Source organism: Macaca fascicularis, chromosome 9 (assembly GCF_037993035.2).
Source record: "Macaca fascicularis isolate 582-1 chromosome 9, T2T-MFA8v1.1".
NCBI lineage: Eukaryota > Metazoa > Chordata > Mammalia > Primates > Cercopithecidae > Macaca > Macaca fascicularis.
Genome location: NC_088383.1, coordinates 58,612,792 through 58,637,962, shown reverse-complemented (window position 1 = coordinate 58,637,962; position 25,171 = coordinate 58,612,792). Strand labels below are relative to the sequence as shown.

General features: G+C 38.8%; 1 protein-coding gene across 20 annotated transcripts in view; it reads left to right on the top strand.

Annotated features, from left to right (window-relative positions):
- The window catches only part of LOC101866198 (DNA excision repair protein ERCC-6), an 84,285-nt gene extending 79,650 nt beyond the window's left edge, over positions 1 to 4,635 (top strand). For 18 of the 20 annotated variants that reach the window (XM_074000753.1, XM_074000744.1, XM_074000741.1 and 15 more), the window contains one exon: positions 369 to 4,635. In XM_074000753.1, the coding sequence (XP_073856854.1) occupies positions 369 to 788 (420 nt within the window). In that variant the 3' untranslated portion in view covers positions 789 to 4,635. The remainder of the gene's footprint in view (positions 1 to 368) is intronic. The other 2 variants (XR_012417253.1, XR_012417252.1) reach the window with 1 other exon arrangement.
- The last annotated feature ends 20,536 nt before the right edge of the window (positions 4,636 to 25,171 follow it).

Below are 25,171 nucleotides of genomic sequence, written 5' to 3'. Positions count from 1 at the left end.
AAAAGCCCACGGGCACTGAAAGTGGTCCTGGGCCTCCTAGAGACAGATTTTCCTGAAACCTTGCCTGGAAACCTCCACTCTGCCTTTCCTTCCACCACCATGCAGAGTGGTGACTAAGGGAATGGCTTGGTTGCCCCCCTTTTAATTTTTTTTTTTTTTTTTTAGGAAATGGTCTCTTAACAGTGGGAGGATTTAGATACCGGACCCTCCTCCTTTCCCTTTTCATTAGGTGGAGTCTTAGTCTTACCCCGTCAACCTCACCACCCTGGCACATGTGTTGTCTGGTGACCCCTCACAGCTTTTGGGGAAGGAAGTAGGGGCATAAACTAGAGATTAAATATATCAATATAGTGGTCTTCTTTTTCCAGGATGGCATCATGAAAAAGGAGGGAAAAGATAATGTCCCTGAGCATTTTAGTGGAAGAGCAGAAGATGCAGACTCTTCGTCCGGGGCCCTCGCTTCCTCCTCACTCTTGGCTAAAATGAGAGCTAGAAACCACCTGATTCTGCCAGAGCGTTTAGAAAGTGAAAGCGGGCACCTGCAGGAAGCTTCTGCCCTGCTTCCCACCACAGAACATGATGACCTTCTGGTGGAGATGAGAAACTTCATCGCTTTCCAGGCCCACACTGATGGCCAGGCCAGCACTAGGGAGATACTACAGGAGTTTGAATCCAAGTTATCTGCATCGCAGTCTTGTGTCTTCCGAGAACTATTGAGAAATCTGTGCACTTTTCATAGAACTTCTGGTGGTGAAGGAATTTGGAAACTTAAGCCAGAATACTGCTAAACAACATTGCTTCCTAAACTTTCAAGTCACTTTTTCTAATGGGCATTTCTGATTATTAATTTATTATTAATAATCATGTTTGTCAACGGAAGTTGGCTGCACTTGATGTTTGTTTGCATGACATCTACCTCAGAATTAAAACTTTAAGAAGACGAAACTCTTCTCTGAAAGTTAAAAAGTTTTAATAATGCTAGCTAAAGGAGAAAATACTTGGATTGATTTCTTTTTTTGGCACTCTGAATTATGTTAAAAAATCAGGGACCTAACGGTTACTCCTTGGAGCACATTTGTTCCTTTACCCAAAAGATGCTGTCAGGGAGCACAGTTAGAAGTTTGCAGAACAGAAATCTCAATAATTTTTTTTATTGGTGCTAAAAACAGGTTTTATATTCAGTCAAACCTGTTCAGTAAGTTCATCAATATCTGGTAATAGCATTATTTTGATGCATAACCTTTAAACATTTAAATTTACTGTTTGCCACCCACAAAGGTCAGGTTTGTTATTTGTTGTTTGATAATTATATTAATTTTCTTGAAAAGATCCTCTTTTCAAGGTACTGGCAAATTGGTGGGTATTTTTATTAGTAAAGCATGAAACAGTTTGTTAATAAATGATAAGACATGTATTTGTGGAAAGTTGTAGGGTATTCAGTTTACCCTGGCTTTCCTTTAAGCAGAGGGCATCTTTTTCCCTTCTACAGTCACAAAAGGGCATCTTTTTCCCTCCTACAGTCACAAAATGTGCTATTAAAAAAAAAAATCCAATTAAAGCCAAAAGTAGGTACATAAAAACCACACATGTGCATGCACACAAACATCACTGCAGCCCACAGCAGACCCAGCTGTTATTACTATGAAGTGACACCACTCCAGACCTCTCTTATCTGCAGGCTGGCAGGCTGTCTTCTCTCCAGTTGCCTTTGTCTTGCGCCTGCCTTTGCATTCCCTGTGACGGGCTTTCCTGTTTCTGTGGTTTGGATTCCAGCCAAGGCTGTTTGTATCTCGCTACTGTTTATGTGTTTATGGTTCTGTGATGGTGTTGCTTTGATCCTCAGTTTCTTTTCTTTTTTTTTTTTTTTTTTTGAGATGGAGTCTGGCTCTGTCGCCCAGGCTGGAGTGCAGTGGCGTGATCTCTGCTCACTGCAAGCTCCGCCTCCCGGGTTCACGTCATTCTCCTGCCTCAGCCTCCCGAGTACCTGGGACTACAGGTGCCCGCCACCACGCCCGGCTAATTTTTTGTATTTTTAGTAGAGACGGGGTTTCACTGTGTTAGCCAAGATGGTCTCGATCTCCTGACCTCGTGATCCGCCCGCCTCGGCCTCCCAAAGTGCTGGGATTACAGGCGTGAGCCACCGCGCCTAGCCCAGTTTATTTTCTTACCTGTGTTTTTCTTGTTTCCTTCTCAGGATGATTTTATCATCTCATCTTTGAAGTGTTGTTTTCTGAAATTCATTGTATTCCTTGAATTTCTTCTGTAGCTATCTCAGTGCAGTTTGTTTCTTGGATTTGTGTTCTCTGGTCTGCTCTTTTCCTCTCTCATTTTCTGTAGTATACCTGCCCTCCTACCGTGCTGTTTCTTTACATCTCGCTCATGCTTAACATGGATAGCTGTGTCCAGATCTTCTGTCTGCTTGTCCCTGTGACTCAGACAGGAGGGTCCTGGGCAGGGGGAGCCTTGCCGGACTGCATGAGAGGACATGAGTTTTGCTTTCTCTGCTCTAATATTTTGCTTAAGCCAAGAATCCTTTTCTTAGAGATGTTCTTTATGATTCCTGCCAGGATTTTCTAGTTTTTTTGGATTATAGCTTGTTCATTTCTTTGGTTTTTAGTTTGGTTTATATATAATGAGGGAAGATGATGATTACATTATTCTTGTCACTTTGCCATCATTGTTGAGAAGTCATAGAAGGAATTTTTAAACAGGCCAATAAGTCTTAAACTTGAATACTTGGTTTAGAAGGAAGTCAAAACTCCTTCCTTTTTGACTAAGTGGTTTGTTTCTGGGGAGCTCTTAATTTCTATTTTTATAATCATTAGCCTATAAGGAAATTGTGTCTTCCTTGTTCTCAGGGTGATCTACTGACCTTGTTCACTCATATGAAGCATTTGGGCATCACATTTATAGTGTCTGAAACATAAACTGTATTGAGCTAGACAAGGTATAGCCTTCTCTTCAAGTAACAAATACTGTCAAAAGCTATAATGCAGTAGGAGCAAGGTGGTCCTTGTTCCAGTTCTTGTCTCAGTTTTTCTGACGTACCATGATCTTGGGAAGGTGGTGTCTCAGTGAGGAGATCTGCACACATTGTCATCATGCCTCCTGGATGGAGGGACTTGGAGAACATTGCAGTAAGTAGAATGGTTTTAACAATGCAGAGAAGTTTATTCATTTAGATAAAAATCTAATTTTTGGAACTTTAAAAGCTTTGTACAGTGTGGATTTAATGTATTTAACATGCTTTATCAGCACAAATAAAGGATTTTAAAATTTTGTCAAAAAATTAAATATGTTAATACCATCACCATTAAAAATGTTCAAGCAATAGTCTGCCTCCCCACCCCCACACCATCTTGCACCTGTTCCACAGCTAAGTACAGTCCTATGTTTGGTGTGTCTTCTCCATGCATTTAGAGAATTACATGACACAGACTGCTGCTATAATGTCATTTTCTCATTCTTCCTTTACTAATAAAATTTCTGAGTTTTACCTGGACGTCTGGCTGCTCAGCTTAAGACTGCTACTTAGCCTCCCTTAAAGTTAATTGTGGCCATATGACTAAGTTTTAAACTTCCAAATTGGCCCTTTAAATAAAGAAGCAGGGTATGCACTCTCCTTGACATTCCCCTTTCTTGCTGGCTGGGAGGCCAATGAGAGCTTCAGTAGTGACCTGGCATCTCAAGAGATGGAAGTCATGTGTTGAGGAAGGAGAAGTTGGCCTGCCAGTCTTGAACTATTCTCCTTTGACTTGCTATTTAAGAGTAAAATAAAATACTGACTTGCTTAAACTACTGTCTTTTGAAGTCTATTACAGCAACGAGTTTGCTTTAAATATGTAATTTATATTAATGGGGTGATACCATCCTTATTTTGCAACTAACTTTTCATTTAATATTATGTGCAAGACATTTCTATTCCTGTAAGTATAGCTCTGCCTGCATAGAATTGTTGGATTAATTATGTAGATTTTAAATGTCAGTTGATGTAGCAAAATTGCTTGCTTCAATTCACCCTCCATAAAAGGACCCATTTCTCCAAACCCTTGCCAACAGTAAGTGGTATCAATATCGGTAGGTTGTTTTGTTTTGTTTTAACCAATCTCATGATTGAAGGTACCTTTTTTTCACTTGAATTTCCCTGATTACTTATAAAATCAAACATTTGCGTGTTATTGGCCATTTGTAGATCTCTACCATACTTTGCCTATTTGTGTTATATTTGCCTAGTTTTCCTGTGGGTTGTTTATCTTTTAGGATTGTTCCCCTAAACAAAAACAAAAAGGCAATTATTCCAATGATCAACAAATATTCTTTTCTCCACCAGTTTAAAATGTCAGCTTTCAACTCATCACATGCTAAGTTGTCTATTTCTGACCCGTGGATCCAGGTGTTGGTTCTACCAACCACACTCCTCACGCTGTCATTTGGTGCTTTGCGTTGTGTTTTGCCATTCATGGGCAAGTTGCTTTTCCTTTCTCCCCCTCTTCAGTGTCTTATTCTTGGGTGTTTTCTGTGCCGGCTGAATCAAGAATTAGTTTATTAAATTCCAGTAAAATTGTGGTGTTCTTTTGACTAGGGTTGCATTTGTTTCCACATTAATTTAAGAATAAAAGACTTCTTTATAATTAATATTATGTTTCTGATTAGTATTATGATAGGCCTCATTTTATTAAAGTCTTTTATATTCTTGGATGAAATTTTAGTAACTTTCATCATAAATCTCTTGCACATTTCATAATAGGCTTATTCCTAGGTGTTTTACAGATTTTTAGTTTTGGTTGTGAGTCTTTTAACTTTTATATAAAAATATGGAGAATTAGCATATTCTCATATCTACTTTGTGATGTTTATCATATGGAAGTTTTAAAATACAGTAAATTCAGTCTTTCCATTTTTTTTGTTTCTGTAAGAACCATTCCCTAGCTAAGGTCATGAATACATTCTCATAAATTATTAATCCCATACGGATGACTAGTTTCCCTACCACCTTTAGCAAATAGTTTATTATTTTCCTCCTGATGTATAATGCCACCTTTACCAATTTACATATAATTATGGAAATGTTTCTTGGCTCTGCATTCTGTTAAATTGGTCCATTTATCTAACTTTGCTAGTAACCCACTGTTTTTATCATTGTGGTGCCATAATTGGTTATCACACATGGTAGAATGATTGTCCTCAAAGTCTTTTCTGGTATATATTGATATAACTGTATAGCTTTTCTTAGTGTAGTAAAGTACACAGTTAAATTTTCTAACATTGAGATATCCTTTAGACTTTCACTTCCAGAATGGCAATGTGAAGGGCCCTCTGGACCCCCTGTCCTCGGAATTAGCTTTAACTGGTGAAAATTGGAACAAAAAATAAACACCTTCCTCTTATACAGAGAGACACAAACACTTAATGTACTGAAAATTATCCTAAAAGCATGTAGAATAAAGAAACACTTATTCAAGGAAATCCAAATCTTGGTAAGAACAGTGAGTCAGACTCTTCAGCCACAACACACTCCCCCCTCCCTCCCATTTCAGTGGGTGCAGCCAAGAAAACAGAGCTCCGTCTCCCTCAGCTCCCTGTCCAGAGGTATGGTACCTCACAGGGAGGGGCAAGATGCCAGCATTTCTTATCCCTGCAGCTCCAAGTGGCAAGAGCTAAATTCATGAAGTTAAAAACTATGACAAGGAAAAAATGCACGAAAGGGGTTCAATAGTAGATTTGAACTGGCAGAAGAAATTGTCAGCCAACTGGCAGATAGAGTAAGAGAGAGATGCTTTCCAAAGAACAGAGAATGAAAATGAAAAATGAGCAAAACCCCAGAGAAATGTGAAGCACCATTATATGCACCATTGAAGACCATTAAGTGTGCATGTAATGGGATTACAAGAAGGACAGAAGAAAAAGAAAATATTTAAAGATATAATGACTGAAAACTCTCCAAATTGATTGAAAAACATCTAGGAAGCTTAGTGAACTCCCAGCATGATAAATGCAGAGGGATTCACAGACACATCATAGTAAAAAATGCTGGAAACAAAGATGAGAAAACCTTGAAAGTAGTGAGTGAAAAAAAGATACATCACTTAGGGAACAAAATTAATACTTGACTTCTCAGAAGAAATAATGGAGGCCAGAGGGCAGGTATAACAGTCAGAGTGCTCGAAGGAAAAGAAGTGTCAACCAAGAATCCTATATCCAGCAAATGTATTATTCAAAAATGAAAGTGAAATAAAGACTTTTCCAGATAAACAAAAACAGAAAAATTGTTGTTAACCAACCTGCCTAATAAGTATTAAAGGAAGTTCTTTAGGCTGAAAGCAAATGAAGAGCACCAGTAAAAGCAATTATATAATTATAAAAGTCACATAAATGCATATTTTTCTCCTCTCAACTGATTCAAAATGCAGCTGTATCAAATAATATGTATGTAATGTATTGGTCTATAACATTCAGAAATGTCATATATATAACATTTGTCAAAACAGCACAAAGGAGGTGGCTGGGAGCAAAGCTGTAATAGACTAATGAAATGGCAGATGGTAAAATAATAATTATAACAATGTATTGGATTTGTAACATTAATGGATACAGTATGTATACCTAAAATATCACAAAAAGGGGGAAAGGGAATATAGCTATATAGGAGGAAAGCTTCTATATATTATTGGACTTAAGCTTGTGTAATTCTACTAGATTCTGATAAGATGTATATGGTAAATGCTAGAGCAACCACTAAGAAAATAACTCCAGAAATGTAGTTGAAAAATTATTAATAAAATTAAAATACTACCTTAGAAAATACTCACTTGATGCAAAAGGCAATAGTAAAAGAGAATGAAAAGAACACAATAGATAATAGAAAACAAAGTAATGTGTATTCAACTTATCAATAATAAATGTTAATTTAATCAGGCAGAGACTGTCAGATTGGATTAAAAATGCATTCCAACTCTGTGTTATCTATGGGAGACACACTTTAGGTTCAAAGACACAGATAGATTAAAAGTAAAAGGATAGAGAAATAGTCCAAACAATTGCCACAAAAGAGCTGGACTGGCTGTACTAGTGTCAGACAAAGTAGATCTTAAGACAAAAATGCTCCTAGAGATAGAGACATTTTATAATGATAAAAAGGTTAACTCATCAAAAAAAAAAAAAAAAAAAATAACAGTTGTAAACATATATATGAACTTAATAACAGTATCAAAACACAGAAAGCAAAAACTGACAGAAATGAAAAAAGAAAATGGCCATAATAGTAACTGGAGACTCCAATAACCTATTTTCAATAATGGACAGAACTAGACAGAAGGTTAATGAAATAGAAGACTTGACCAACACTATAAACCAACTAGGCCCTAACAGACATCTATAGAACACTTTACCCAAGCACTACAGCATATACATTCTCAAATGCTCATGGAACATTCTTCAGGATAGGCCTTATGCTAGACCATGAAACTTCAATACGTTTAAAAGGATAGAAATAATACAAAGAGCATTTTGTGGTCATAATCACAGGATTAAATTAGAAATAAAAAATGGGAACATTTGAAGAACTCACAATTAGGAAATTGAACAACACACTATTAAATAACCAATACACTAAAGAAGAAAACAAGAAGGTAATCAGAAAGCACTTTGAGACTAACGAAAATTAAGACACAAGTGAACTGTACAGATGCAGCTAAAAAAGTGCTTAGAGGGAAATTTATAGGTGTAAATGCCTGTATTAAGGAGGAAGAAATAAAGCAGTAACCTTCCTTCCACCTTGAGTCATTGAAGAAAGAAAAACTAAACCTAAAGCAAGCAGAAGGAAGGAAATAATAGAGTAGAAATTAATGAAACAATAGAAAAACAATAGAGAAAATATTACTAGAAACTGGTTATTTGAAAAGATCAATAAATATGACAAATATTTCACTAGATTGACCAATAAAAAGGCAATACTCAAATTACTAGGATATAATATGAAATAATAGACACTACTACCAACCTTACAGAAATGGGCAATCTGAATAGACCTATCACTAGTGAGCAGATTAAACCAGCAATCAGAAAATTGCCCACGAAGAATAGCCCAGGCACAGACAGTTTTACCCCTGCGTTCTACCAAACAATCAAAGAAATGCTAATAGCAATTATTCTCAAACTCTTTCAAGAAATAGGAGGGAATACTTCCCAGTATTGCCCTGATAACAAAACCACTCAAAGATATCACAGGAAAACTGCAGACCAATGTGTCTTATGAAATACATGCAAAAATCCTCAACTAAATGCTACAAACCAAATCCAGCAACATATAAAAAGAATTATACACCGTCACCAAGTAGGATTTATCCCAGGGATATAAGATTGGCTTAACATGTGAAAATCAATGTAATACGTATGTCAATATAATTTTTAAAAGTCATCTCTACTGATGAAAAAAAAAGGTGCATTTGAATAAATCCAACACCCTTTCATGATAAAAATGGTTGAAAAACAAGGAATGGAAGGAAACTACCTTAACCTGATAAAGAGCATCTATGAAAAATCTACAGCTGTCTTTATACTTAATGGTGAAAAACAATGCTTTCCCACTAAGATTAGAAATAGGACAAGGATGCCCATTATCACACTTCTATTTAACATTGTACTGGAAGTTCTAGCCATTACAATTATACAAGAAGAAAAAAAGTGTGGAAAGGAAGAAGAAAAACTTTGTTCGCAAATAACATGATCTTGTATGTAGAAAATTCTAGGGAATCCGCTAAAAAAAAACTATTGAAGCTAATAAATGAATTCAACAAGATGGGAGGATACAACATCAGTATTTAAAAATCAATTGTATTTCTACACACTTGCAGTGAATAATCAAAAATGAAATTAAGAATATTCATAATAGCATAAAAAAGAATAAGGTGCTTAACATATTTAACAAAAAGTGCAAAACTTATACTCTGAAAACTACAAAACATTGCAGAAAGCAATTAAAGAAGACATAAATAAGTGGAAAAACATCCCATGTTTGTGGATCAGAAGAGTATAATGCTGTTGAGATGACAGTATTCCTCAAACTTATCTACAGATTCAGCATAATCTCTGTCAGAATCTCTGCTGATTTCTTTGCAGAAATTGACAAGCTGATGCTAAGAGTTATATGAAATTGCAAGGAACCCAGAATAGCCAAAGAAATCCTGAAAAAGAATAAAGTAGAAAAACTCACATTTCCTCATTTTGAATTACAAAACAACAGTAATTACGAAGTGTGTTACTGGCACAAGCATAGACATAGATCATTGTATTTTTTAAAAAATGGTGATTCCAGAAATAAATGCAAACATCTGTAGTCAACTGATTTTCAGCAAAGGTGCCAAGTCCATCCAGTGGGGAAAGAACAGTCTTTTCAACAAATGGTGCTGGGACAAGTGGATAGTCATGTGCAAAAGAATAAAGCTGAACGCTTACCTTACATTATATTTAAAAAGTTGGCTGGGTATGATGGCTCATGTCTGGAGTCTTAGCACTTTGGGAGGCAAAGGGGCAGATTGCTTGAGTTCAGGAGTTTCAGACCAGCCTGGGTAACATGGCAAAGTCATGTCTCTACAGAAAAAAAAAATTAGCTGGTCATGGTCATGTGCGTCTGTAGTCCCAGCTACTCAGGAGGCTATGGTGAGAGGATCACTTGAGCCCAGGAGGTCGAGGTTGTAGTGAGCCATGAGCATGCCACTGTACTCCAGCCTGGGTGACAGAGCAAGACCCTATCTCAAAAAAAAAAAAAAAAAAAAAAGTAGATGAAAGAGGCGAGGCGTGGTGGCTCACGCCTGTAATCCCAGCACTTTGGGAGGCCGAGGTGGGTAGATCACAAAGTCAGGAGTTTGAGACCAGCCTGACCAATATGGTGAAACCCCATCTCTACTAAAAATACAAAAATTAGCTGGGCATGATGGCATGTGCCTGTAGTCCCAGCTACTTGGGAGGCTGAGGCAGAAGAATCACTTGAACCAGAAGAATCACTTGAACCCAGGAGCCGAGATTGTGCCACTGCACTCCAGCCTGGGTGACAGAGTGAGACTCTGTCTAAAAAAAAAAAAAAGATGAAAGACCTAACTGTCAAAGCAAAATCTATAAAACTCTTAGAAGAAAATGGGTAAATCTTCATGAACTTGGGCTTGGCAAAGCATTCTTAGATATGACATTAAAAACACAAGCAGCAAAAGAAAAAAGAGAATTTGGACTTCATTGACATTTAAAGCTTCTGTGCTTTGAAGGATACCATCAAGAAAGGGAAAAGACAACCTACAGAATTGGAGAAAATATTTGTGAATCATACTAATAAAGACTCAGAAATAACTTTAAAAATGGACAGAGGATCTGATTAGACATTTTCCCAAATAAATAAAAATGGCCAAGAAGCACATGAAAAGATGCTCAACATCATTAGTCATCAGGGAAATGCAAAGCAAAACCACAATGAGATACCACTTCACACCCACTAAGTTGGCTAAAATAATAAAAAAGTAACAAGTGTTGAGATTGTAGAGAAGTTGGAAGCCACGGATACTGCTGGTGAGAATGTAAAATGGTGCAGCCACTTTAGAAAACAGTTGCAATTTCTCAAATGATTAAACACAGAGCTAGCCTATGACCTAGAAATTCTTCTCCTAGGTATATAACCAAGTGAAGACATACGTCCACACAGAAACTTGTATATGAATGTCTCTAGCAGCATTGTTCATAATAGTAAAAAAATGGAAACAGCTCAAATATACATCAATAGGTGAATGGATTTTAAAATGCAGTGTATCTATACAATGGAATATTATTCAGCCCCAAAAAGCAGTGAAGGACTGATACATGCTACAACACTAACGAACCTCTAAAATTTTCTGCTAAGTGAAAAAGCCATAAAAGACCACATGCTATGATCCCATCCATATAAAAGTCCAGAATAGAGAAATCTATAGAAATAGGAAGTAGGTTAGTGGTTGCTTAAAGAAAAAGTGGTAAGTAGGTTGCGTAAAGGGTCATAAGTGAGGACAATAGTTAAAAAGTTGGGGGTTTGGAGGTGTTTTTAGGTTTTCAGGTGATGAAAATGTAAAATTGAGGTGGTGATGGTTGCATATATCTTTGAATATACTAAAAGCTACTGAATTGTGCTACTGAAATAAATTGAGTTATATGGTATATGAATTATATCTCAGTACAGTTGTTAATACATAATTAACATAAGGTGCAAGATAAATTGGGAGCTTAACAAAAAGACAACGCAATTAAAAATGCTTAAAGAATCTGAATAGACATTTCCCAAAGAAGATATACAAATGGCCAAAAAGCACATGAAAAGATGCTTGACATCATTAGTCTTTAGGGAAATGCAAGTCAAAACCGTGATGAAATACCACTTAACAGTCACTAGCATGACTATAATAAAATATTTTAAACTCAGTAACAAGTGTTGACAAGGACATGGATAAGCAAACGCTTGTACATTGCTGGTGAGAATGTAAAATGGTGCAACCACTGTGAAAAACAGTTTGGTGGTTCCTCAAAAAGTTAAACATAGAATTATCATATGATCCAACAGTTATACTTTGTGGAATATTCCACAAACTGAAAACTGCTGCTCAAACAGATACTTGTTTGTGAATATTCATAGTAGCACTATTCATAATAGTCAAAATGTGGAAACAGTTGCAGCATCCATTGACAGATGAATGCGTAAACAAAATGTGGTATATCTATACAGTGGAATATTACTCAGCCACAAAAGGAATGAAATACTGATGCAACAACATGTATGACACAAAAGATAGCATATATTGTATGATTCCATTTATATAAAATACACAGAACAGGAAATTCTGTAGACAGAAAGCAGATGAATGGTTGTCAGAGGCTGGGGTGGGGAGGGGGAATGGGGAGTGATTTCTTAATAGGTATAGGGTTCTTTTATGGGGTAATGAAAGTGCTTTGGAACTAGATGGAAGTGGTGATTGCACAACATTGTGAATGTACTAAAGGCTGCTGATTTGTACACTTTAAAAAATTCCTTCAGGTGTTCCGTGTTGCTTTCAGTTAATTTTGGTAAGATTTTTCTAGAAAATTGTTTATTTTGTCTCTTTTAAAAGTTGTTCCTTTGTGGATATCATCTGTTTGTCATTGGTGTTCTGCAGTTTCATTCTGATTTATGTGATTTTTTTTCCCCTTCTGGTTCAGTCCTCAGAGATATGTGGATTTATTACACTCCTGTATGGAGTGTGTGCTTCTTGAATTTAAGGATTCATGTCCTTCAACAGTTCTGGAAGACTGTAGCCATTATTTCTTTGAATACTGCCTCTCCTCATTTGCTTTCACCCTTCTGGAACTTTTTATTTCTAACTTTCTGGTTAGGCTATCCATTGACTTTTTATTTTATTTTTTTGAGACATAGTTTCACTTTTGCCCAGGTTGAAGTGCAGTGGCATGATCATAGCTCTGATCATAGCTCACTGCAAACTTTTGACCATAGCTCACTGCAACCTCGAACTCCTGGGCTCAAGTGATCAGCCTCCCAAGAGGCTGGGGCTACAGGCAGGTGCCACCATACCTGGCTGAAGTTTGAAAAGTTTTTCAGAGGGACAGAGTCTTGCTGTGTCACTTAGGCCAGTCTTGAATTCTTGGCCTCAAGTGATCCTCTTGCTTTGGCCTCCCAAAGCACTGGTATGACAGGCATGAGGCACTGTGCCCAGCCTGAATTTTTAATTTTATAATTATAATGTTGATTTCTAAAATTGCTTCTTTCTCCCCTCTAAGCTTCCCGATTTTGTCTTACAATGCTTTTTTCTTATTTTTTCTTCTTGTGGCTATAATAATTTTAAACACCACTGTTTCATAGTCTTCATCGGATTACTGCACTGGCTGCAGGTCTTGCTGTTGATCCTGCTCTTTGTGGTGTCTGCTGGCTCTCTCCCTCACAGTAAATTGGTTTTTTTTGTGTGTGTGACTCTTGTGTGTGTAAAGATGGGTGAGTCATCTTCAAAGGGGCTTTCTTACCAGCATGGTTTTTGTATGTGCTTGTGTCTCATGGGTATTATCAGCCTGGGACCAATTTTTTTCTGTTAATTTCTTAACTTTCAATGTTATGTTTTAGCAAAGAGACTGGCAGCATTTTGCCCCTGCCCTAGAGATTTGTGGAACTTTGAACCTGAGAGAGATGATTTAGGGTATCTAGCAGAAGAAATTTCCAAGCAGCAAAGCATTCAAGAGATGACTTGGGTGCTGTTAAAGGCATTTAGTTTTATAAGGGAAGCAGTGCATGAAAGTTTGGAAAATTTGCAGTCTGACAATGTGATAGAAAAGAAAAACCCATTTTCTGAGGAGAAATTCAAGTTGGCTGCAGAAATTTGCATAAGTAATGAAGAGCCAAATGTCAATCAAGGACGATGGGGGAAAATGTCTCAAGGACATGTCAGAGGTCTTCACAGCAGCCCCTCCCATCACAGGCCTGAAGGCCTAGGAGGAAAAAGTGGTTTCATGGGCTGGGTCCAGGGTCCCCCAGCTGTGTGCAGCCTAGGGACTTGGTGTCCTGCATCCCAGCTGCTCCAGCTGTCACAGAAAGGGGCCAACATAGAGCTCAGGCCGTGGCTTCAGATGGTGCAAGCCCCAAGCCTTGATAGTTTCCACATAGTGTTGAGCCTGAGGGTGCACAGAAGACAAGAATTGAGGTTTGGGAACCTCCGGAACCTAGATTTCAGAAGATGGATGGAAACGCCTAGATGCCCAGGCAGAAGTTTGCTGCAGGGGCAGGGTTCTCATGGAGAACTTTTGCTAGGGCAGTGCAGAAGGGAAATGTGGGGTCAGGGCCCCCATACAGAGTCCCTACTGGGGCATCACTTACTGGAGCTGTAAGAAGAGGGCCACCGCCCACCAGACCCCAGAATGGTAGACGCACCAACAGTTTGCACCGTGCACCTGGAAAAGCCTCAGACGATGGCAGCCTGTGAAAGCAGCTGGGCAGGAGTCTGTACCCTGCAAAGCCACAAGGGCGGAGCTTCCCAAGACCATGGGAACCTACTTTTTACATCAGCGTAACCTGGATGTGAGACCTGGAGTCAAAGGAGATCATTTTGGGGCTTTAAAAGTTGACTGCCCTGCTGGATTTTGGATGCATGGGTCCTGAAACCCCTTTGTTTTGGCCAATTTCTCCCATTTGGAATGGCTGTATTTACCCAATACCTGTACCTCCATTGTATCTAGGAAGTAACTAGCTTGCTTTTGATTTTACAGGCTCATAGGCAGAAGGGACTTTCCTTGTCTTAGATGAGACTTTGGACTGTTGACTTTTGGGTTAATGCTGAAATGAGTTAAGACTTTGGGGGACTGTTGGGAAGGCACGATTGGTTTTGTAATGTGAGGACATGAGATTTGGAGGGGTCGGGGCAGAATGATATGGTTTGGCTGTGTCCCCACCCAAATCTCGCATTGTAGCTCCCAGAATTCCCATGTGTTGTGGGAGGGACCTAGTGGGAAGTAATTGAATCATGGGGGCTGGTCTTTCCCATGCTATTCTTGTGATAGTGAATAAATTTCATGAGATCTGATGGGTTTATCAGGGTTTTCCACTTTTGCTACTTTTTCATTTTCTCTTGCCACTGCCATGTAAGAAGTGCCTTTTTGCCTGCCGCCATGATTCTGAGGCCTCCCCAGCCATGTGGAACTGTAAGTCCAGTTGAATCTCTTTTTCTTTCCAGTCTCAGGTTGTCTTTATCAGCAGGGTGAAAACAGACTAATGTACTCCCCTTCTAAAGTTGATGTGTGTTGGTCTCCGGGCGTGCTTCATTCACTGACCATGCCTTTCTGGCCGTCGCTGTCCCTGGTTTCCACACTGGATCTGCAGTGTGGTTGGATCTGCAACCAACCTCAGATCAAGAATACTTTTTTAGAAAATAACAATACAATAAAATATAATACAAACAAAAAACAATACAGTATGACAACTATTTGCATAGCATTTACATTGTATTAGGTATTGCAAGTAGTCTTTAAATGATGTAAAGTACACAGGAGGATGTGCCTATGTTAAATGCACATGTGTCCTGTTCTCAAATGGTTATTTAAATTTTGACTTTAACTTAATTACTTTTTTTTTTTTTTTTTTTAATATTTTTAAGACTGTTTCCATGTTTTTCTTCCCTTTGTTCACCTTGATCTCATGCTGGAGATTTGTCTCTCTTATTAGCCTCTTCAAAAAAATCAGCTTTTTATTATTTATTTGATTACTCTGTTGTTAACTTTCTAACAGACCTCAGGTGCTCAGAACCAGATAAGCCAGAATTCTTGGCAGAAGAGGCTCCCTGTCATCCTGTCATGCCTGTTTTATTTTGGTTGTGCCTGTACTAGTAAGCACCCATGAACCCACTGCCCAGCATAAGAGAAAGGACACCCCAATAACTCACAGTTACCTGTTTATTCCTCTCCTCTCATCCACCTTTCTTCCACAGCTAGTAAACACTATTCTCAGCTTTGTACTATTTCCTTGCTTCTATGTTTGTGTATACCTAGAATAACATTATTTTTAGTTGTTCTTAATGTAATCAAAAGGGATCTTGCTCTACTTAATATTCTGAGACTTCGTTTTTAAAGTCAGTGTTATACTGGTGTGTTTTATCCACATTATGGCATGTAGCTATATATTTCAGTCCATTTTCACGCTGCTGATAAAGACATACCTGAGACTGGGCAATTTATAAATAAAAATAAGTTTAATGGACTCAGTTCCACGTGACTGGGGAGGCTTCACAATCACGGTGGAAGGCAAGGGAAGAACAAAGATATGTCTTGTATGGCAGCAGGCGAGAGAGAATGAGAACCAAGCAAAAGGAGTTTCCCCTTATAAAACCATCGGATCTCCTGAGGCTTATTCACTACCACAAGAACAGCATGGGGGAAACCACCCGCCATGATTCAATCATCTCTCACCGGGTGCCTCCTACAACAGGTGGGAATTACGGGAACTACAATTCAAGATGAAATTTGGTGGGGACACAGCCAAACCGTATCACTGTACTTTTTTTTTATGTTTCACCATGGTATGATAGGCCATTTTGTAAATATTCCACAATTTATCTATTCTCTCTTACCTGGTTCTAATTTCTAATTTCCTATGTGATTTCTTATTGAAAGGCATTCAGTTATCTCAGGTGTTTTCCATTATAAATACTGCAGCTATTAACACTCTGATATATGCCTCCCGGTACATGTGAGTGAGGTTGTCTCTTGGACATAGAGCCAAGAATGGAATTGTACCCATTGTGCCAACTATCACACTTTATAAGAAATCCTGCTGATTTGTATCCTTTCCAATATGTAATGCTATCAGACTTCAATTTTTGTAGACCATATGAGTTTAAAATCTCATTTTGACCTTTATTTGATTTTCTTTATGTCTAATGGTTTCAGACATTTCTTCATGTGTGTTTCCTTTTCAGTTATTTTTCCTGTTTATTTTTATTGGCTTGTTTGTCCTTCTCTTATTGATTTGTAGGGGTTCTTTGTATTCTTGATTCAGATTCAGCATAGATTATGTAAATATTATCTCCAAGTTTCTAATGTGTCTTTCTGTTTCGCTAAGGTATTTGTTGATGAGCTTACTTTTTTACATATAGTCAAATTTATCAATCTTTTATTTTATTGCTAGTGTTTGCTGTGTCTTTTTAAAAAAGTCTTTTCCTACTCTACATTTGGAAAGATTTTTACCTGTATTTCCTACTGAAATTTTTAATTTTGTCATTTAATTACTTAATACAGCTAGAATTAATTTTTAAGCATAGAGAGAGGTAGAGGTTCAATTTCATTTGTTTCACCAATGAATATGACATCATTTTCTTCCTTTGGTGGCTTTGGAATTTAGTCTGTTAATTCTTCAAATAATAATTTGAGCTGGACCCTTGTTTCATAGTTTTTTAGTCTTCCTTGCTTTTTTTTTTTTTTTTTTTTTTTGCTTTCTTTCTTTTGAAACAGTCTGATTTTGTCGCCCAGGCTGGAGTACAGTAGCATGATATCAGCTCACTGCAACCTCTGCCTCCCAGGTTCAAGTGATTCTCCTGCCTCAGCCTCCTGAGTAGCTGGGATGACAGGCGCCTGCCACCACGCCAAGCTAATTTTTGTATTTTTAGTAGAGATGGGGTTTCACCGTGTTGGCCAGGCTGGTCTTGAACTCCTGACCTCAAGTGATCACCCGCCTCAGTCTTCCAAAGTGCTGAGATTACAGGCATGAGCCACTATGCCCTGCCCTCTTGCTTTTTAATACTTGCATTTAAAGCTATAACTTTCCCTCTGAGTACCACTTTAGGTTCATCCTATAGTTTTTATATGCTATGCAGTCATCATTATTTGGTTCTAATTTCTAATTTTCAGTATGGTTTCTTCTTCAATTCATAAGCTATTTAAAGTGTGGAATTTTCAAATACATTTGCAAGGTTGACTGTCTTCTGTAATTAATTTTGAATGCCATTTCACTGTGGTCAGAGACTGTGCTGTGCGTGGGATCGGCGGTTTTGGTGTTTGTTGCGGCCAGTTTTGTTGTTTAGCAGCTGATTAGATTGTGCTGATTGTTGGGTGTTCTGTGACTGTTTATTAGGTCAAGTGTGTAAACTGGGCTGCTTAAATTTTCTGTGTCCTTGCTAATCTTTATTTTCCCTGCTTAATCTATCAATTACTGAGTGAAGGTATGTGAACTTTTCCATTATTATATGGATTTTAAAATTTCTCTTTATAAATCTATGAATTTTTGCTTTTTCTTTTTTAAGGCTATATTGTTAGAAACATACAGATTCTGGATTTTAAAAATATCTTTATGGTGAATTTTCATTGTCATATGTGATAGAAGTTATTCCTATAATCACATGATAACTTCTGTCACCCTAATAATGCTTTTTGTCTTGTTTTTTTTGTCTAATGTAAGTATAGCTATAACTGCTCTCTTTTGATTTATATTTGCCTAGTATGTTTTTTCCATTTATCATTTTACAAATAATTTTCATCAGAATGCAAATAATTTTCATCAGTATACAAACATAGTCAATGTATAACTGAGATTACTAATAAATTTGGATTTATTTCTGTCATTGTGTGTGTGTTGTATTTATTATCATGCTTTGTTTCATCTTTAACTTTACTTTCCTCTCCTGTCTTCTATGATTTTTTTTTAAAATATTGATCACTTTTTTAAAATTGACAAATAATTGTACATTTATGCGGTACACAATGATATTTTGATACAATGTGCAATGATCAAATCAAGATAATTAGCATATCCATCACCTCAAAATTTTATCATTTTTTATGCCAGAAACATTCAAACTTCTCTTTTCTAGCTATTTTTTAAATATATATATATATATTTTTTTTTATTATTATTATACTTTAAGTTCTAGGGTACATGTGCATAATGTGCAGGTTTGTTACATATGTATATTTGTGCCATGTTGGTGTGCTGCACCCATCAACTCGTCAGCACCCATCAACTCGTCATTTACATCAGGTATAACTCCCAATGCAATCCCTCCCCCCTCCCCCCTCCCCATGATAGGCCCCAGTGTGTGACGTTCCCCTTCCCGAGTACAAGTGATCTCATTATTCAGTTCCCACCTATGAGTGAGAACATGCGGTGTTTGGTTTTCTGTTCTTGTGAAAGTTTGCTGAGAATGATGGTTTCCAGCTGCATCCATGTCCCTACAAAGGACACAAGCTCATCCTTTTTTATGGCTGCATAGTATTCCATGGTGTATATGTGCCACATATTCTTAATCCAGTCTGTCACTAATGGACATTTGGGTTGATTCCAAGTCTTTGCTATTGTGAATAGTGCCACAATAAACATACGTGTGTATGTGTCTTTATAGCAGCATGATTTATAATCCTTTGGGTATATACCCAGTAATGGGATGGCTGGGTCATATGGTACTTCTAGCTCTAGATCCTTGAGGAATCGCCATACTGTTTTCCATAATGGTTGAACTAGTTTACAATCCCACCAACAGTGTAAAAGTGTTCCTATTTCTCCACATCCTCTCCAGCACCTGTTGTTTCATGACTTTTTAATGATCGCCATTCTAACTGGTGTGAGATGGTATCTCATTGTGGTTTTGATGTGCATTTCTCTGATGGCCAGTGATGATGAGCATTTTTTCATGTGTCTGTTGGCTGTATGAATGTCCTCTTTTGAGAAATGTCTGTTCATATCCTTTGCCCACTTTTTGATGGGGTTGTTTGTTTTTTTCTTGTAAGTTTGTTTGAGTTCTTTATAGGTTCTGGATATTAGCCCTTTGTCAGATGAGTAGATTGCAAAAATTTTCTCCCATTCTGTAGGTTGCCTGTTCACTCTGATGGTAGTTTCTTTTGCTGTGCAGAAGCTCTTTAGTTTAATTAGATCCCATTTGTCAATTTTGGCTTTTGTTGCCGTTGCTTTTGGTGTTTTAGAAATGAAGTCCTTGCCCATGCCTATGTCCTGAATGGTATTACCTAGGTTTTCTTCTAGGGTTTTTATGGTATTAGATCTAACATTTAAGTCTCTAATCCATCTTGAATTAATTTTCGTATAAGGAGTAAAGAAAGGATCCAGTTTCAGCTTTCTACTTATGGCTAGCCAATTTTCCCAGCACCATTTATTAAATAGGGAATCCTTTCCCCATTTCTTGTTTTTCTCAGGTTTGTCAAAGATCAGATGGCTGTACATGTGTGGTATTATTTCTGAGGACTCTGTTCTGTTCCATTGGTCTATATCTCTGTTTTGGTACCAGTACCATGCTGTTTTGGTTACTGTAGCCTTGTAGTATAGTTTGAAGTCAGGTAGCATGATGCCTCCAGCTTTGTTCTTTTGACTTAGGATTGTCTTGGCAATGCAGGCTCTTTTTTGGTTCCACATGAACTTTAAAGCAGTTTTTTCCAATTCTGTGAAGAAACTCATTGGTAGCTTGATGGGGATGGCATTGAATCTATAAATAACCTTGGGCAGTATGGCCATTTTCATGATATTGATTCTTCCTATCCATGAGCATGGTATGTTCTTCCATTTGTTTGTGTCCTCTTTTATTTCACTGAGCAGTGGTTTGTAGTTCTCCTTGAAGAGGTCCTTTACATCCCTTGTAAGTTGGATTCCTAGATATTTTATTCTCTTTGAAGCAATTGTGAATGGAAGTTCATTCCTGATTTGGCTCTCTGTTTGTCTATTACTGGTGTATAAGAATGCTTGTGATTTTTGCACATTAATTTTGTATCCTGAGACTTTGCTGAAGTTTCTTATCAGCTTAAGGAGATTTTGGGCTGAGACAATGTGGTTTTCTAAATATACAATCATGTCATCTGCAAACAGGGACAATTTGACTTCTTTTCCTAACTGAATACCCTTGATTTCTTTCTCTTGCCTGATTGCCCTGGCCAGAACTTCCAACACTATGTTGAATAGGAGTGGTGAGAGAGGGCATCCCTGTCTTGTGCCAGTTTTCAAAGGGAATTTTTCCAGTTTTTGCCCATTCAGTATGATATTGGCTAATTTTTTTTTTTTTTAAGATGGAGTTTTGCTCTTGTTGCCCAGGCTGGAGTGCAGTGGTGTGATCTCAGCTCACTGCAACCTCTGCCTCCCGGGTTCAAGCAGTTCTCCTGCCTCAGCTTTGTGAGTAGCTGGGATTACAGGCATCTGCCACCATGCCCGGCTAATTTTTTGTATTTTTTTAGTAGCGATGTTTTGGCAAGGCTGGTCTTGAACTCCTGACCTCATGTGATCTACCTGACCCACCTTCCCAAAGTGTTGGGATTACAGGCATGAACCACCACACCCAGCCCTGACTTCTATGAATTAATTGGACTTGTGTATTCCCTTTCCCTTTTTCACTGAAGTTACACAGTTTATTCCTAGTCTTTACAAATTTAATATGCACTTTTAAAGCTGGTATTTTCATCTTCTTTCCCCAGAATAAAAGAACCACAGAACTCCTTAACTATTATTATTGTATCTTTCCCTCAACTTTCATGCTCTGTTGTCTTAATTTTAGGTCCACCCTGTTTCTAATGATCCCCATTCATCATTAGTGTTGTTTCACACAGTTTGTGGTCATGAGGTTTAGATTTCCCTGCATGTTTATTACTTTTCCTGCTTGTTGCATCTTACTCTGTCTTTGTTTCTGAAGTATGTTCTTCACTAGTTCTCTCAGCATGTGTATGTGTGTGTGTGTGGGTGCTCTATTTGAATGAAAATCACTTCATTTCACTCTCACTCTGGAATGCTTGTTGAACAGGGCATGGAATGTTCAGTTAAAAGTTGTTTGTTTCCAGCACATTGAAGACGTGATTCTCTTTTCTTCAGGCCTCTTCTATTGCACTTTAGGCATCTGTGGTCAGTCAAGCAGATACTGGTTGCTAGGTTATTGGTCTTTTCTCCCTGGTTGCTAACTAGATTTTCTCTTTGTCTTTGACATTTTATGATTTTTATTGAGGTATATCCATGCATTCCTTTTTTTTTTCTAAGTCAGTCTTGCTCTGTCGCCGAGTGTGAAGTGCAGCGGCACCATCTGGGCTCACTGCAACCTCTGCCTCCTGGGTTCAAGTGATTCTCCTGCCTTGGCCTCCTGAGTAGCTGGGACTATAGGTGCAAGCCACCATACCTGGCTATTTTTTGTATTTTTAGTAGAGATGGGGTTTCACCATGTTGGCCAGGCTGGTCTTGAACTTCTGGCCTCAAGTGATTTGCCTGCCTCGGCCTCCCAAAATGTTGGGATTACAGGCATGAGCCACTGCACCCGGCCCATGTATTCATTTTTACTTTTTGTGCTCAGAACTACTTGTGCTTACTCAACCCAAGGATTTATATTTTAATAATTTCTTTAAAATGACAAATCTCTCAAATATGGCTTCTCCTCCTTCTTCATTCAGAAAGCTCTCCTTTCTGAATGCCCATCAGCTGTGTGTCAGCTCTTATTCTTTTCTCAAGTTTTTGAGCCCCTCAAGGTTTTTAATAAAATTATTTTTTTTGCATCTCTGTGATGCATTCTAAGTGATTTCCTCAGAACTATCTTCCACTTCACTAATTCCCTTTTGCCCACTGTTTTAACCTCATTGATGAGTTTTGACTGAATGCATTATTACTATGAGGGCTGCCAAAGGATTTTCTGACTCTGTCACTCCTACATTTATTATCGGCATTTACTGGAAGGAAGAGCCACTCCTACTTATTTATTTACATCAGAATGGACTCATGGAATTTTGTTTTATTCACTAGATTATAATCCATTAGCCTCATCATTTATTTTGATGCTCAGATATTCCTGGTCTTGGCCAGGAGCTGCTGTGAGATAGTGCTGGTGGCCTTTTGACAGGCTCCCATTGCCTTTGTCCATGTCCTCACCTCCTGGCACAGCTCACTGTGTACGTTCCGTATCCTGGCTGGAATCAGACCTCCCTCTGAGGAGTCCTGTCCTTCTTTTCCTTCCTTCCTCCTCCTGATTTTAAACTCTTCATTCTGAAATAATTTCAAACTTATGTAACATTTGCAAGTCTGGCCCTTGTTGCAGTGGGGAATATTATTTAGAAGCCAATGAGCCCTTTTTGTGCACATTGCACTTGGAATATCATTTATATGATGTATTTATTTTAAATTTATCCTTGTGCACATAAGAATACTGGGTTTATCATAGTGCTACCAGGTGTCCATTTAAATTACACTTTTGGTTACCAAAGTGAGGCAATTGATAGAAAAATGTGAAGTCAATAGTAGACCTTAGATACAAAGATGGAGTGTGGCTGAAATCAGAGAATGGGAATGAGTAAAACCAAGAAAACCTGAACCACATCATGCTGGACTTGGGTCTGAACACCAATGGGCTCTTTGGCATCCTTGCAAACCACTGAATGCCCAACCTTGGGAATGTTGGCTTGGGCTTTGAGAAGCAGCTCATCCATGCCAAGGCATATGAGTTTAATACTCTCAGCAAGCATATGAGGTTTACCAGTATTACTGCTATTGTACAGATGGGGAAACTGAGGCACAGAAGGCCAATCAATGAGGCGGGGCACCTTGGTGCTGTAGGAACTCAAGTTTATAATGGCAATCAGGGATATTGTTCTCTGGGTTCCTACTTTGTGGTATGGGATGTTAGATTGCACAAATTGGAGATTTTTTTCTATTGCTAATATTCAAAGATAAAATGTTTATTGGGGTTGTCTTTCCATTGCAAATGTGCACTGGCTTGGAAGCAATGACTTGATCATTCAGTTTGTCTGAAGGGGAATTGGTAGGTACAGTCATGTGTTGATTAATGATGGGGATACATTCCAAGAAATGAATCATTAGGTGATTTTGTTGGTGTGTGAACATCATTGAGTGTACTTACACAGACCTCGATGATATAGCCTACTACACACCCAGGCTACACACTTGTACAGGCTTTTGCTCTCCTGAGTACAGCAAGTGGTTGAAAACACAATGGTAAATATCTGTGTCTCTAACCATATCTAAACATAGAAGAGGTGCCGTAAAATTATGGTATTAGGGTAGGCTCAGTGTCTTATGCCCTGTAAGCCCAGCACTCGGGGAGGCTGAGGCAGGTGGATGGCTTTGAGATTAGCTTGGCAACATAGCAAGACCCCATCTCTACTGAAAAAAAAATGAGCTAGACATAGTGTTGCACACCTGTAGTCCTAGCTACTTGGGAGGCTGGGTGGGAGAATCACTTGAGCCCTAAGCTGGGGTCAATTTGGTTCCTCTTATGTGGAATTGAATCAATTGTCATTTATACCAAGTCGTATTAATTTAATGTTCTCAGCAGGCCTAGGACATTTATACCATTATTATTACTATTATACAGCGAGGAAGACAAAGGTACACAAAGGTCACTGAGCTGGTAAGAGCCTGAGCCAGAGTTTGAATCCAGGCAGTGTGGCTGCTGGCGTCCTGTTTAGCTCCTACCCATTTGGCACCTGGTGCAGAGTTAACACGGGGTAGCACACAGCTCGGTGCCTGACTCCTGGTTATGTTACTCGTGGCCATGAGGCAAAGAAAAGGTGGGACCACCTGGAAGGCAGGAGTCATTCTTGGTTGGCCAGTAAAGCTTTGCCTGTGAGGCCAGGAGTGGTGTGCAAGGACTGGGGCATAGGCAGAGGGAGCTGGGGTGCAGGGCAGGGTCAAGTGTGGATGGTCATACTGAGCCCCCTCTGATGCTCTCCACTGCTGTGCAGCTGCCCTTGGGGCTGTAGCATCTGCCCCAGTGGGAGCCACCTCCAGACATCACCCCCAGCCAGCCCAGATGTCTGAGGAGTGTGAGACGCAAAGTGGACTTCTGGGACATTGGCCGAGTCTTCCCGCCACCCACCAAGCTACCAAGTCAATTACTGCAAGGGTCAATGTGTCTTCCCAGTGGGCCACAAGACCAATGCCTCCCATCACACCTCCCTCATGTCCTTCCTCTCTCACTTCAAGTGAACCCTGACATCTCCAACCCATCTTATGTCCCCACCAAGCTCCACTCCACCAGACTCCTTTACTTGGACTCACAGAAGATGGTCGTGCTGAGGCAGTGTGCAAACATGGCACTGGAGTGTGTGGCTGTGGTGACAGTCTCACCCTGGCATGAACTTCTCTTGACTTTTCATGACTGCTGAGTAGGGTGAGCAGTGAGAATGGTGTGGGAAGAGATGATATCCACTTGGGAGCTCAGAGCACCAGATCTCATTTAATGATGACATTGAGGTCCCTGTGTGATCTTGGGTGAGGTGTAGATTCTCCCTAAGCCTCGGTTTATCCCTCCTGGAATGGTGCTAGCTGAGGGGAGGTATGGGGACCAGTTTAGGCGGGACTGTTGCCTCCTGTGTTATTCTATTCCATAAAAACTTACAGCTGGGTCCCCAGGGCAACACTGGCCCAGCACAGAGACAGCCCTTGGTATTTATTGAATGAATAATGAATGGATCAGAGGTTTCTCTTGTCATTCTTTTTCTTTTTAAGTTTTTTTTTCCACTTAAAGCCCAGTGTCATCATATCTAGCTATTCCTTTCACAAGGCTATGTCCTGTTTTTAAGGCAGGAGGAAGAGTTTTATAGCTTTATTACCTTCCCCAACCTCCTTCCCAGCTTAGGTACAGAAGTCCTGGTTTGAGGGCAGAACATAAACTCTCCTGGCTGGCTGACTGGAGATGGTGGAACTGGTCAGCTTTAG